The following is a 13,881-nucleotide window of genomic DNA, read 5'->3' as shown; positions in this document are numbered from 1 at the left end:
TTTATTTAAACGTGTACATAGACAATTAGCATATCCTACATTTTCTATGAGTGAAATGTCAATACAGTTACATTTCACAAATGACAAAAAAGAATATCAAAGTGGGAAAATTGTTTCATAAATCAGTGAACTAATGAGCAACAGTGAACATATGTATAGTCTAACAAAGTACAATGCCTAAATTATTTACAATGTCACAAATTATGCCACTTACAGAAGCCATACACTTTTTGCACAATAATATAGCTTGATTTCTCTTTCTCTCAATACTGGTATGAAGGTCAGTATTAGTTGTTACAGTATTTCCATGTACCATGCCATTAGCCCAAATATCTGAATTAATGTTGCTATTGTTGAAGCCTGTCTCCACCATCCTCACACAAATTCAAAAAGGACCGGCACACTTCAGAGCATGGACACTAACAGAGTGCTACCAAAGTATTTGCTTTCCCATCGTTCAAATTGTTTGTCTCGCCTCTGGAAGGCCCGTCTGTAGTGCTCTGGATTTCTTTCGTTACCTCTTGGACGTCCTCGCTGGGAATGTCGTCGTCATCGACATGCTCAACCACACCCTCCTCGATCTCTGGTTCACTGTCCGAGTCAATGGATATGGTCTCTGTGTATGTACTGAGCTTAAGTGTACAGTTAATGGCCTCGCATTGTTTGTTTTGGTGCATGGATGGGGTGCCAGACTTGAGGCCTCCGGGTCTGCGCGAGGTGCCGGCCAGTTTGACTTCCTCGAATGTCATGTCATGCTTTATTTTCTTGAGGGCCTGCATGTCAAAGCCAAGCAGCACAGAAGACTTCTTGGACTCACAGTCACTCTCGCACACCCGCCGCTTGTTTAAAAAGTGACTGGCAATGTCCGACTTCCAGAGCCACAGACTGGCGGACAGCTTCTCCTCTTCTTTGAGGGAAAGGTAAGGGCGCTTGTTGAAGTAGGCCGTGAGGAAGGCCTTACGGGCCTCGTACGTCTTGTGCTCGTAACTTCTAGGATCCAGCACGAGATCGGCGTCGTCCCGGGGGCCGCTCGCAGCGGAGGTCATCTTCGAGTCGTTCAGTTTGAACCTCTTGGCGTCGGACGTGGTCGGCGCGGGCAGCCGTCTCTTCAGGAAGCCGGCGCCGGAGGAGTTCAGGGTCAGGGCGGACTTCATGCCCTGGCCCGCGTGGGACCGGCCCACCGCCCTGCACTGCACGAGGTGCAGGGTGATCGTGGAGGCCACCATGTTGCTCGTGTACACCCCGAGGCAGTGTATGCACTTGTACGTCATCTTTTTCTCGACCGGATGCATCGTCTGGAGCACTTGGTGCCGCTCCCGCAGATGCTGGGCCAGGGCGTGGACGATCGGGCCCTTGAGGATGGTGAAACACAGCGGGCAGAGGGTCTTGCCCACCTCGCTCTTGTCAGTCAGAGCCGTTGGATTTCTGACGTGTGCTTCTCCTTTCCTGTCCATCACCTTGGGAACGGTTACTTTAACCAAGGGTGGGCTGCTGCTCTGAGCAGACGCAGCGGGATCTTGACCATTGATGGACTCCTTCATGTTAAATGTGATCACAACTAGCTGTATGTTGTTCGACTTGTCTTGTTTGATGGTGAGGTCAAAGGTCAACGGGGATGTAGCCGTCGGCCCAACATAGTCGTCTGGGTGAACCTGCTTGACGTGCTCAATCATCTTCTCAACGTTGTGGAAAGCAGAATGGCACTGAGGGCAGGTGAGCCCGTGGATTAACATGTGGTTAAGCAATGTATCACTGGGCAGATATCGATTGCAAAGCAAGCACTTGCTGGTGAAGTTGTGGATCTTCATTATGTATTTGGCCATCGCCCAAACTTTCTTTGCTTTATGTGCCTTTTCAAAATGAGCACTATAGAGATTTTCTGGAAAAAGCTCATTGCATACAGTGCATATCTTCCACTTCTGTGTTTGGGCTGTGTTCACAGCAGATGATGTGCTTTCAGCCAAGGCGCTACTTCCAGGAATTGAGACACGCCCCGGATGGCCAGCAATGGAAGATTGATTTTTAAGAAGTGAGGGACCCTGCTTTAAATTGCCACGCATCATGTGGCCTATTTGCTCAGATGTTAAGCTACGGCCCGCGGATGTCACTATGGAGGGCTTTTGTGACATTCCAGGGAAGGCTTGAGACCTGGAAACCATAACATTGGCATGCCCAATCATGCTTGTTACTTGAGAGCCAATGCGCTCGTGGTACTCAACAACATGCTGCACTAATGCCTCGTAGCTTCGTGTGGAAAACTGGCAGCGCTTACATAGGATGTTGTTGCCATTGACAGAATTTGCACCATTTTTGACTGATGACTCAGAAACCATGCCAAGATAGGGGGAGACCACATGCTGAAAATGTTCCCTGTAAATGTGTCGTCTTACAATGTTGTACAGAGGGTCCCGGTAAGTGCATTTTTTGCAAAAGTACATTGCTTTCTCAACATTGTCTCCCTGTTTAGCTTTGTCTGGCCATACTTTGTCCTTCTGGGCCACCGCAGCGCCCTGGATGGTCCCGTAGTTCTGCCGAGTTGAACTGGGTATGTGGAATATTTTGACGTGAGTCTCCATCGTTCTCTTGCTCGCAGTGAAGGTGCAGTATGGACAGTTAAGCAAGATGCTGTTCTCAAAATTCTGCCTGTGTACATTGCGAAAGTGGTTCTTGTAGCCTGAGTAGTATTTGGAAGAAAATGGACACTCTGTGCAGCAAAATGGCTTGGATCGATATTCCTGAAAGGCATAAAGCAAAAACATAAAATACTTGAAAGATCAGACAAAAAACTGTTGTGACTGCAACATACAATTACAACGCAGCATTAAACCTACCTGTGTTTTAGAGTATGATGGGTCCCATGAGGAAATCTCAAGGCAAAGAGTCCCCTTGACATATTGCTCATTAGGGCAAAACTCCTTGAACTCCTGCATAGTGAGAAAAGAGAATTTAGGCACAGCCAAGACTTGATTTCATTTGCGATAACTAGCCATGCAGTGTTTAGACTTTTGAACATATCAGTCCAAGGTTTAAAAGGGAACACGGTCAAATTATTAAATCAAGTACAGCTATAAACGACTATGAATGGAAATGAACTACGAAAACTTTTGAAATAACTCAAAGTAGTAATTTGCAAAAGGATAAATTATTTTGTCTAATCATATTTCAAATAGAAATGTATTTTCTTTATTTTCGTTTCTTTAATTGAATAGGAACTTCAGAGCTACTTATCCAAATTAAAAGTGGGATAAATGCACACTCACCTCTGCCGCCTCTTTACAGTACTCCAACCCAATGTCACCAAGCGCTTTCTTCACCTGCCTCCTTGCTCTCCGAATCCTGGTGAGGTTGTTCACAGGGAGCTGATACATGTCTGTGGAAAGCAAAGCAAAAAAATATATATATACGTGTATAAAATATTTCAAAACAAGAGTGGCTATGCAAGAACAATCAACAAAAACAACGATTAACGTAGGTCTTTTTCATATGCTTTATTGTGTTGTCGCCGTGACGCTGAACCACAGTAAATAATATAATGCTAGAATGTATAAATTGTACAAATGAGTAACGAGCGAGCATATGGGAAGCACCCACTGGCAGGTAGCAATCATTTTTAGTGGACAAATGGACGTTTGGCTAGGTTAAAGGTTTCCATCGTTAGCGGGGCCCTACGCTTTTTTTTTTATATAACACAGTGGATTTTGTTTGACGACGAACGGAGATGATCCACACACGGAGGGTTACAACAATCCACCACCCCCACCACCACCCCCACCCCACAATTAACCACTCAACTCAAATCACGGCATCTGATGATATCCGGCCTGTTTATACCCTGGAGATGATTTTCGCTTCCAACATTAACAGCTAGATGCTCGATTCCGCTCGTGGCGGCTTGGCTGCGTGCCCCAAAGTTACCTAGCCCCGGTCACAAGTCCCACACTCTCTCTCTCTCCCCCTCGCTTCCACACAGCGAATAAACCACCCCGCTGGATAACAAAAAAGACACTTTTACGCACACACACGCTCCGATGAATGAGACCCTTACCTAGCGTATGAACCGGTCCGACAGAGTTTTGAGCCGAGCTGGGCCAGGCTGGACGGACTCAGGTGAATAATGGTGATGGTCGCACTCGGGAGCCGGGTGCTGTGCTGTGTGTGTGTGTGTGTGTGTGTGTGATGCTCGCTCTATGCTAGTAAGTGTGCTAGCTAGCTAAGCTAACCAGCTAGCAGGTCCCATTTGTCTGTACGCTTTTTTTTTTTTTTTTACTGTTTCCCAGCGAGCTAGTTATGGTCGAAAAGGAGGGTGGCGTGTCAGAGCGACATGCTGGATGTTCGATTGGCTTCAAAGTGAGGGATAGTGCGAGACTCGCCGGCGCTCTTTTTGAGTTGTTTTGCTGACTTAGCCGTAGTGGTGTGCGAGCTGCGCCGCTAGCCTCGCCGTATCTATTTCAGCCAAGATAACACTCAATCCAAAATGGCGCCGACAAAAAGACGGAAGTCATTGGATGGAGCCAGGAGGTGGTGGTGGAGGAGGTGGTGGTGGTGGAGAAGTTGCGACCAGACGGATTTATTTATTTATTGTGCATCTTAGAAAATAATATCACATCTCATGTCAGGTCAAGACAGAAGTAAATGGCCCAAGCATTTAATAATCCCCATCACATAAATATTTTTTATTCCAAATAGTTTGGTTTGTACATGTGTAGCACGCCAACTGAATAAGTGTCTGGATATGATTGATTGCGTTTTGAATTGAAACAGTGACGTTAGGCCTTTTGCTCGCGTTGACGAGTGGTACAATTAAGGGTTCGCGTTCAGCTGTCTAAATGGTAGATCCAAAACATTGAATATTCATTGCAGGGTTGTTTTTTTTCACTCCAGGGGCTCCATAACTTCCAACACAACAGTACGTGGTCCTGTCATCACCAGCCGAGAAACCGTCCGATAATCCAGGTGGAGTACACACTCTCCATTCACCTGACAGATAAACTGTCGAATCTTGTAACAAACCCCCCCAAAAAAGGTTAACATTTACAAATATATACAATAAAATATAAGAAGATAAAATACATCAAATAGTGCCTTAATGACGTGATGTTTTATGACATTATAGTAAAATAGGACAACCTTAACTCCACCTGCTGCTGCTGGACTCCCAGGGTCGACAGCCTGGACGTAGCAGGGGGCCATGCCTCTGACGACAAAGCCCCAGCCCAGTGCGTCCCCTATCACCTTGAAAAATAATGTATAGAAAAGTCAGCGTGGAATAATAATTAAAGTGAGCGATGTGAGCATTGTAAGTAAAGTTTGGCAAAAGACAGACTTTTGTCATTTTACTCGTTGTTTTCTGGAATTCAAGCAAGTTCGACTTGTAAAACAGAGTCAAAGAGAGTGCTACACACAGGAAAATAATTGGTGTCAACAGGATGTAAAGGCTATCTGCTGTGACAGTTAATATGAGGCAGATGTAATGATTAGCACAATTACTAGCCTGTATGATCTTCTTTTTCTGACAAATGTTCCAAAGTAATGTATTTGCAACTGCCAATGCCATGCCAATTCATAACTTAAGTGTTGCTGAATGAACTCTTTGCTAGTAATGTAATTACCCTTCACGTTAAATGCTAACCTCTTACCGTTAACACTCTTTTACTGAATGGTGCGCCGGGTGACAATAACTCTTTGCAGGTCAAGTTTCTTCTCAGCACTACAAAAACAAATAGGCACCGTTTTATTATCACCGTTATGGTTTGGAGTATATACGCCTGAAATATTGTTTAAATAGGAAATATATGAAGCTGTGAGATACTTGATACCTGATTTTGGGTTATATCTCCCTGGTGGGGTTGTGGAGAGGTTGGCAAAGGGGCAAAGTCCAGAGGAAAGAAACTGAAGCCCACTCATGCTCCCTTGGGGCCCGGAAGTAATCTGTTTCCCATCATTACCTTAGTGAAAAATCAAAACAAACCATTTAATCTTATGCTCCAAACATAAATTCTTTCTCAACGTGTTTCATCAGTATGCCAAATCATTTATTTTACCAGAATGGAAACCGGTGTAGTCTTCTTGGTGTGTTTTATGCAGACCGTCAGGCTGAATGTCCTCTGATGCGGGCACAGACGGTCCTTCTTCATTGTCTTGCTCATTGTCATGTAGCAGTTCCGACAGGCGCCGGCGCCTGCGGAAGTTGATGCTGAACTGATAGAGTAATCCACTGTCGAAAAAGTTGTGTTTCTTTAACACTGGGAGTGGGGGGGGGGGGAGGGCGGGAGAACAAAGGAGAACCACGTCACATGTGAGGCCTAATGGTATTCATCAGCGAGTGGACAAGCTGTTTCCCTCGGTTCTAAAGGACTCCCCTTTAAACGCATTACTATCTTAAAGTTATTATGGGCTAATAAGAGTGGTTATCTAAAAAAAGTAACATGTTAACCTATGCCATGTTCATGTAATGACCTGGTGATAAATTGCTAACCTATGCCATGTTCCTGTAATGACCGGGTCATAACATGTTAACCTATGCCATATCCCTGTAATGTCCTAGTCATAACATTTTAACCTATTCCATGTTCCGGTAATGACCTGGTTATAAAATGTTAACCCATGCCGTGTTCCTGTAATGACCTGGTTATAACAGTGTTAACATATGCCATGTCCCTGTAATGAGCTGGTCATAACATGTTAACCTATCTCATGTCCCTGTAATGAGCTGGTCTTACCATGTTGGACAATGCCATGTTCTTGCAAAGCTCGGCACAGTTCCACTCCTTGTTTCCGGCTTTCCACTTCAGCATTCTGAAGGAGCCAGTCAATCAGATCGCAGCCAGGAAAGCAGCGCTGATATATAACACCGTGCTTCTCTCTCTGCTGCAAGACCGAGTCCTTAGCTACAATAAGGCTGTGGAACCAAACACACACACGTACATAATTCCAAGGCTTTCATTAAAGGACGCAAATCGCTCTACATTTGGAAAGATACAAGTAATCGTCTATTTCAGAGGACATTTTGCATAATAAGCAAGTATACAATCCAATCCATTAAACATTTTCAACACTACATTTGCACAGAAGTGTGCAGCTTTGCTCTCCCCTCAGAATCCACGGGTGAATGTCTTAACGTAAGCATTTTTGCTCTCAAAATAAAGTGATTGCTTGGCCAAATGAAGCTGCTCTTACTGTTCGTACAATCTTTGTCCCAGCATAAAGACCTTCACTTCTTTATTGAAGGGAAACGTGCCGTCATCTTTGCGGAAACGGTAGAGTAGTTTTGCATCCTTGAACACGGGCCGCTTGTCACAAACTGAGAAAATTAGAAACACATTCCCAATGATCCTTCAAATTGACATCGCTTCATTCTGTTCCATTGAATTAAAGTGTTTGCATTTTTTTTTTTACTTCAATCAACGAGGCCTAAAGGCCGTTTCCTATGGGGGTAACCTTGAGTCGGGAGTCACCTGGGTGCTTCCTGCTTACCATGGTGAACAATGTCATGGTCCATAAGGTGCTGCATGAGACAGATTGCTGTGGAACGATCCGGTGCCTCCTTGTGAGCCACGAGCCAGTCCGTGAGCTCCTGGGCCACAAAGCAGTTGGGGTACGTGCGCAAATGGTACCGCCGTTCCTTAATGAGCTTGCCATCGTGGAGCCTCAACCTTGGATTGGAAAGACCGTCAGCAATGACTTTAACCATTAACCCGGACTCACTCCGGTCACCAAAGAGAGGATAAAAACCTGGATCATCCTCAGCGAGATTGGTAATATATGTAGATACACAAAGTAATGCAAAACTTAGTCTCATACAATTATTTTCTCTTCCTCCTCCCCATACCTGAGTTGCTCTCCAGCAATCATCACTTCAGCCTTGTGTAGTCGAACCATGGTTTTTCTCCTATTGCTGCTTACAAGGTCCATGTATCTTTGCTCTTTATGGCCAGCTATGTTTACCAAATAGTCATTGAAACTGTCATGTGGGAGAAGTGTGTTGTGTATACAGCGAGTTAAGAGCTGAAAGGGACCTGGGGGAGGGGTGCCTAAGGAGGCAGAGGAGGGGGTAAGGGAATGATCGGGAGGTGAATATTGGGACATATTTTAGCCCATTTGTGTAAGCCCTTTGTTTCACAGCGGCAGTTCTGGTCAACACCACAGGGTGTCAGTAGTGGTCCTTTTTTGGGCAATCACAAAGGAACCTACACGTGTTAGCGAATTGTTTTTCACATATTTAAGGAAGTAAAAATTACAGACTAATGCATAAATTAAGACTCTTTTACACGTGGGAATTTTAAGAAGGTCAGACAAGCAAATTCAGCCACCTAAGTCATTGTGAACGAGCCTAGGCATAGTGAATGCGGGCTATGTGGTTGTGGTGAAGCCAAAAATATGAAGGCTATTGTATACAAATAAGCAAATTAGACTATTGGGATCATATTTGACGTTCCGAGACGGTACAACAAAAGTGTACAGCAACAAACATCGACTGATTCAATTGCACAAAGATAATATAACATAGTCTTAAGGCTTAGCTATGCCAAAAGGTAAAACCACGAATATCGACAAAGGATTATGGCAGCAGACCAGCGTATGGGGTTCGACTGGGATTTAGTCGATATTCTCACCATCACATGTTAAGGGTCTGAAAATACTCTCGCATCAGCTTTTATGCAAATGCCCTGTGCGTGGTCTCATTGGAGAAGAGCTCGGAGGTGTAGTCTACAACGCACTGACGTCACGTCAATGCAGCTTTATGAAGAAAGTGCGCTTCACGCGAAAAGGCAGAGGTAGCACGCGCACGATTGTGCTGTTTGAGATTTCCGTGGACTAACTTTACCCCCCGAAAAGCCCATCGCTTACAGTACAGATGACCCACTAGTTGGTAAGGTGGAACCCCTTACGCATGTTTTTTTTTTATTTGTAGACATATTGCGATATATCTTTTTTGGAACTTCATTCTAAAGCATTGCGTGTTTACTGCATTACAGAACTGTGGGTATTCGGAACTCCGGGCGGAAAAAAAAAAGCAAGCTTGCAATGAATATGTCAGCCGATGCGCATTTGCATTTGGGACTTCAGAAAACCCCGATGGATTTTGTCAGCGAATTCGACTTAGCCGTTAGTTCGATGAAGTTCGGCGTCAAGAAGGAGACAATGCATGGGGGGGATCGTTCATTTATTGGACCGTGCAATCAACTTCAAAGACCAGAATCTGCCTCCACCACTCCGGGCAGCACACCTTCCAATTCGGTCCCCTCGTCGCCAAACCTCAACCCCAACGAGCAGAGGAACAACCCGGGCGGTGAACAGTTTTGGATGTCTAACAACGGCGGTTACTCTCAGCAAATGTATCCTCAGTCTTTTGGTCTGACACCCGAGGACGCCATGGACGCCCTTATTGGCACAACGGTGCAGGCCAATCCGTCTGCGCCCCACGGCCACCAGCCCCCCTTCCCCGCTGAATTCGAGGGGTACGGACAAATGAACGAGCACGTCCCGCATTACCCCGGACACCTCCGTCAGCCGGACGCCCTGGTGGGCCACGCCGAGATGCAAGGGCTGGCCAACACACAGTGCCACTATCCCGGGGAGGACGTCGAGAGCTCGGCTCCCCATTCGCCAGAGTCCCAGGACATGGTCCTGGGCGCGCACCACCTCCACCACAGCAGCAGCCGCCACGACAGACGGTCCAACGGCGACATGCAGTTCTCGGACGATCAACTGGTGTCCATGTCCGTCAGGGAGCTGAACAGACACATCCGAGGGATGACCAAAGACGAGGTCATGCGTCTCAAGCAGAAGCGTCGGACCCTGAAAAACAGAGGGTATGCCCAGTCCTGCCGCTTCAAGCGTGTGCAGCAGAAACACGTCCTGGAGCACGAGAAGACCAGCCTGGCCTCGCAAGTGGAGCAGCTGAAGCACGAACTCAATCGATTGGCCCGCGAGAGGGACGCCTATAAACTCAAATGCGAGAAACTGACTTGTGCGAACGGCTACCACGAAACGGGGTCGACCAGCGACAACCCTTCCTCGCCCGAGTATCTGATGTGAGTGAACTTTTTGCAGCCCTGGCCTATTTTCCCCAGGCGCCCCCTGTAAACGGTTGCCTATAAAAACGTCTGTACAAAAAAATATCGCATTTATGACTTTATCTATAGACCATACAATATAATTATAATAAGGTGGATCGAGTTGCAACTCTTATCGTTCAATTGAAAAAAGGAATCATGCGTCTACCTGAAGAATCACCAAGCATGCATGCGGGACATGTATGGGACTTTTTTATATTCCATATATCATACTCTTACCTGTATTCTATCTGAATGGAGATACTTGAAATTGATTTCACTTGGCGAATACTCAATTTGTTATTTACGCAGGACATATGATTTTGGCTTTGTTTTTTTTGTTTGAATTCCTTTCTTCTTTTTTTTGTCTTTAGCATTCATGATTGCTTAGGTTTTGTCAAAATTGTTCACATTAATCTTATCTACTCAATATAATTATCTAGAGATTAAATGTCAAGTTTTTTATGACGCTGGTTCTGCTGGACGGATTGGTTCCTGTTCTTTCTATGATAAAAAAAAGACATATGCAAGAAGGAAATAATAGGGATTTGCAGCATTGACAAGAATTGTTTTGTATTTAAATTGTTTTTCATCAACTATGGATCAATAAAGCCATTTGACTTTGTAAATCTGTGTCTCATCATATATCACATGACAGGGTTACTCAATAATATAGGTTACTATGAATATTTAACGCGCATCATGATTTTATATTATTATTATTTAAAAATCTGGACAAATATGTTACACTGAGCAGAGGTGTGTTCCAGAAAGAGCCCTAAAGTGTTGTTTTTTTTAGATAAGGAGACATATTTAGCTATAGCTTTGTAAGTACGCAATAAAATATATTGGCCAAACATATATTAGACTTGATATTTGAAGTTCCCCCTTAAAATTAGTGCAAAAATCAATACGATTTGATACGCCAATCATTTGGTGAAAGACAGCCATTCCCAAAGTGTATAAGTTATAAATATACTGCAGTATGGCCGCATGTTTTATTTTACGACCTCATATCCGGTAGGCCTACTTACTGTTAATGAGACACGCTTACGTGAACAGACATGGACATCTCCACGATTCAGGAGGTGATACAGAGAACAACATGGTCATCTGCTGCACAGTCTAGTGCAATGTTTTTATTTATTTCCCTTGTTTGTTTTATTTTATTTTTTGGGGGGGTGGGGGGGGGGGCAGTAGTGTAAATGAAAGAGTTAGTGGCCCTCTCCTTTCCCTCTGACCTTTGATCTCTGTGTGGAGGGCTTCCTGAATTCCCCCCCCTCTCTCTGCACACACACACACACACACACACACACACACACACACACACACACACACACACACACACACACACACACACACACTTGGCCACATGAAAAGCAAAGAGGCATGAGTGACAGGGGCTGTGTGGCTCAGATAGTATGAGGTGGAAATCAGCCTTCCCCTCTGTTGCCTTCCTCAGACAGACAGGTCACCTTTGCATTCGTTACACAGAGGAAGAGAGAAACGACAACCACAGCACATTGCTCTGCAGATTACCAGGTTTTTGTCTTTCTGATTTTATCTACATGAAATCAGTTTCATTCTGCCACTGATGGACTTTTGTTTCGCTCACACTTAATACACTTGTAATAATATCGAAACCCGGAATTAAAAAATGCCAACAAGCCAACAAAAACCTATTGAGGCGGCCCTCACACTGTCCAGGCTAAGAGCTGGTGTTGTTCATATTTAACATGAATGATGCTTCCATGGTTGCTTTCAACCTCTGACAGAAAAATTTGTATTTTTTTTTCTTTATGTAAAATGTGTTATTATTATTATTATGTTTGTATATTTTAGTTTGTTTAAATATTACGTAGACCGCTCTTGGGAAGGGTTTATGTGTGTGTGTGTGTGTGTGTGTGTGTGTGTGTGTGTGTGTGTGTGTGTGTGTGTTTATGTGCGTGTGTGCGTGTGTGTGTGCATGTGTGTGTTTGTTTATGTGCGTGTGTGCGTGTGTGTCTGTGCGTGTGTGTGTGTGTGTGCACGTGCATGCGTGCGTGTGTGTGTGTGTGTGTGTGTGTGTGTGTGTGTGTGTGTGTGTGATAGACTATTGTCAGTGACCTCCTCAAACAGGCCTGGAAACCATGTTCCCCTTTTATGAGTGACCTTTGACAGCTTTCACCTCACCCCTTTTGTCCAGTGAAAACAGCTCCAAACACTCCACCACAGGTGCCCGTTGCATGCTCCTGTATCGCTGGGCCTGCACCCAGGAGGCCCGCAGTCACACTGGCTATTGTACTGATTTTGAAAAACTGTAAAAAGTTTATAATAAATCTATGTGATACTGTATATTAATTGTGGCTATTCATTTAATTAATTTTAAGGTGGGTCGTTTTTTTTTACGTGTAGCTATTACAGATTCTAAATATGCCTATATATATTGATACAAAATACGCTTAAATATGCGCCTATGTTCTGTAAGACAACTTGAACTGTTTCACGGAAACAGCACCTGCTCAAACTGAGGAACACGATCAATTGTTATCGAAGGTAGTACTCAATATGACGTCTAAAGATGTGTGTACATTTGTGAGGAAAGAAATGTTAAACCTTTTTGACCTTAACCGCAACCTTAAAATTTGTGAACAGTAAACAATTCTAATACTTTACACCTAAATGGAATTACAAAATCGTTAAGCAATAAATGCCAAATCTGCGTGTCGTGTGTGTTTGTGTGTAGTGTGTCCTGTGTGTGTCCGTGTGTCTGTATGTGTGTTTAATCTACGCACCAGTACGTGTCATCCCTAAAAGCTGTACATGTTGTGGTGTTGTGGCGTGTGTGTGTGTCTGTGTGTGTCTGTGTGCGTGCTCATTGCGTACACGGCATCACGCGCCGGCATAACGTGCAGCCATGGCGGTGGGAGGCAGGAGAAGTGGAATATTGGAGAGGACAGCGGTTTGCGGTCCTGTATCACAGCGTGCGGGGTGCCATTGGAGAAACGATTAGCCAGCTCTTTTTCCTCGCGTGTGATAGGCTGCCGCCCCTGATGTCGGAGCCAGGCAGCGCCCCCCCCCCGCCCCCCCCCCCCACACCGCCACCAGCCTCCTCCCTACCACCAGCAGCCAGCCTGAGCCCTCAGCGCCAGAGGCTGGGTACTGAGTCAGCAGGAGCGGAAGGTGTCTGCATGGCTGGGTCATATGATCACAAGAGATAGCCGGAGACAGATAGAGAGCGTCGTCACAATGCTCATGAAAAAAAAAAAAAAAAAAAAACACGCTCACAGGATTGGGTGGCGAATTAGACATTGCCGCATAGATGAATTTGTTTACGGCAACGCGGGCCCGCCTATGTTATAGACATAGGGGATAGAGCGGTAGCTTCAAACCCCCCCGCCGTAGAACAAATAGGGTTTGTGCTGGACGTTAGGACCGAGAAAATAATTGAAAGACGGTGACCTTAGGTTTGGTTGGTGCCGCACGGAGTTGAGTGAGTTTGGATGATTTTTCACGGGCCTGGTTGTGTCTCAGACAGTGGACACAGACAGAGGAATGTTGGAGAGGCTGACCATTGTGTAGGGAGAGGCAAGAGGAATGCAGGCTACACTGACACCAGTCAACACAGCCAGGGGCCTCCGGCCAGCAGCGAGGGGGACTGCTGGCAGGATCAGGGGATGCCACACAGCGATATTACCCATCACTCAGATCTGTCATATCCTGCCCATTGACTATGTTGATGTAGCAGCTAGACTATTCAAACACAAACCTCCTCGTCTTTCGAGGCCTACTGACATTAGACAGTCTATTACAGATATGTTGAGTCAAGTAAATTATTGCGAAATGG

At 45.1% G+C, this 13,881-nt stretch overlaps 3 protein-coding genes across 3 annotated transcripts; 1 reads left to right on the top strand and 2 right to left on the bottom strand.

Annotated features, from left to right (window-relative positions):
- Positions 1-28: 28 nt before the first annotated feature.
- Positions 29-4,433, bottom strand: adnpa (activity-dependent neuroprotector homeobox a). Its single transcript, XM_084464563.1, has 4 exons — positions 4,046-4,433; positions 3,261-3,370; positions 2,832-2,924; positions 29-2,735 (listed from the first exon to the last, which is right to left on the bottom strand). The coding sequence occupies exons 2-4, from the start codon at positions 3,366-3,368 to the stop codon at positions 420-422; spliced, it is 2,517 nt and encodes an 838-aa protein (XP_084320689.1). The 5' UTR covers positions 3,369-3,370; positions 4,046-4,433; the 3' UTR covers positions 29-419.
- A 439-nt stretch (positions 4,434-4,872) lies between these two features.
- Positions 4,873-7,911, bottom strand: LOC311339196 (DEP domain-containing mTOR-interacting protein; the record flags this gene model as incomplete). Its single annotated transcript, XM_084464575.1, has 9 exons — positions 4,873-4,998; positions 5,128-5,232; positions 5,637-5,707; positions 5,817-5,945; positions 6,042-6,242; positions 6,720-6,898; positions 7,177-7,300; positions 7,474-7,652; positions 7,829-7,911. 9 exons carry the CDS (start codon positions 7,909-7,911, stop codon positions 4,873-4,875), a joined length of 1,197 nt encoding a protein of 398 aa, XP_084320701.1.
- An 863-nt stretch (positions 7,912-8,774) lies between these two features.
- mafbb (v-maf avian musculoaponeurotic fibrosarcoma oncogene homolog Bb) lies at positions 8,775-10,684 on the top strand. The gene is made up of 2 exons (XM_084464576.1): positions 8,775-8,869; positions 8,976-10,684. The coding sequence occupies exon 2, from the start codon at positions 9,025-9,027 to the stop codon at positions 10,036-10,038; it is 1,014 nt and encodes a 337-aa protein (XP_084320702.1). The 5' UTR covers positions 8,775-8,869; positions 8,976-9,024; the 3' UTR covers positions 10,039-10,684.
- The last annotated feature ends 3,197 nt before the right edge of the window (positions 10,685-13,881 follow it).

This window comes from Micromesistius poutassou (genome assembly GCF_964030765.1).
Source record: "Micromesistius poutassou genome assembly, chromosome: 2".
Classification (NCBI taxonomy): Eukaryota; Metazoa; Chordata; class Actinopteri; order Gadiformes; family Gadidae; genus Micromesistius; species Micromesistius poutassou.
This window is presented reverse-complemented; position numbering and strand designations above follow the sequence as displayed.

Bases quoted from the DNA above. Each gene is read 5' to 3' on its own strand.
- adnpa (XM_084464563.1), bottom strand. From the start codon at position 3,368: ATGTATCAGCTCCCTGTGAACAACCTCACCAGGATTCGGAGAGCAAGG. The intron at 2,925-3,260 runs GTGAGTGTGCAT...CTCACTATGCAG, and splicing joins ACTGTAAAGAGGCGGCAGAG to GAGTTCAAGGAGTTTTGCCC. The intron at 2,736-2,831 runs GTAGGTTTAATG...TATGCCTTTCAG, and splicing joins CATCATACTCTAAAACACAG to GAATATCGATCCAAGCCATT.
- mafbb (XM_084464576.1), top strand. From the start codon at position 9,025: ATGAATATGTCAGCCGATGCGCATTTGCATTTGGGACTTCAGAAAACC.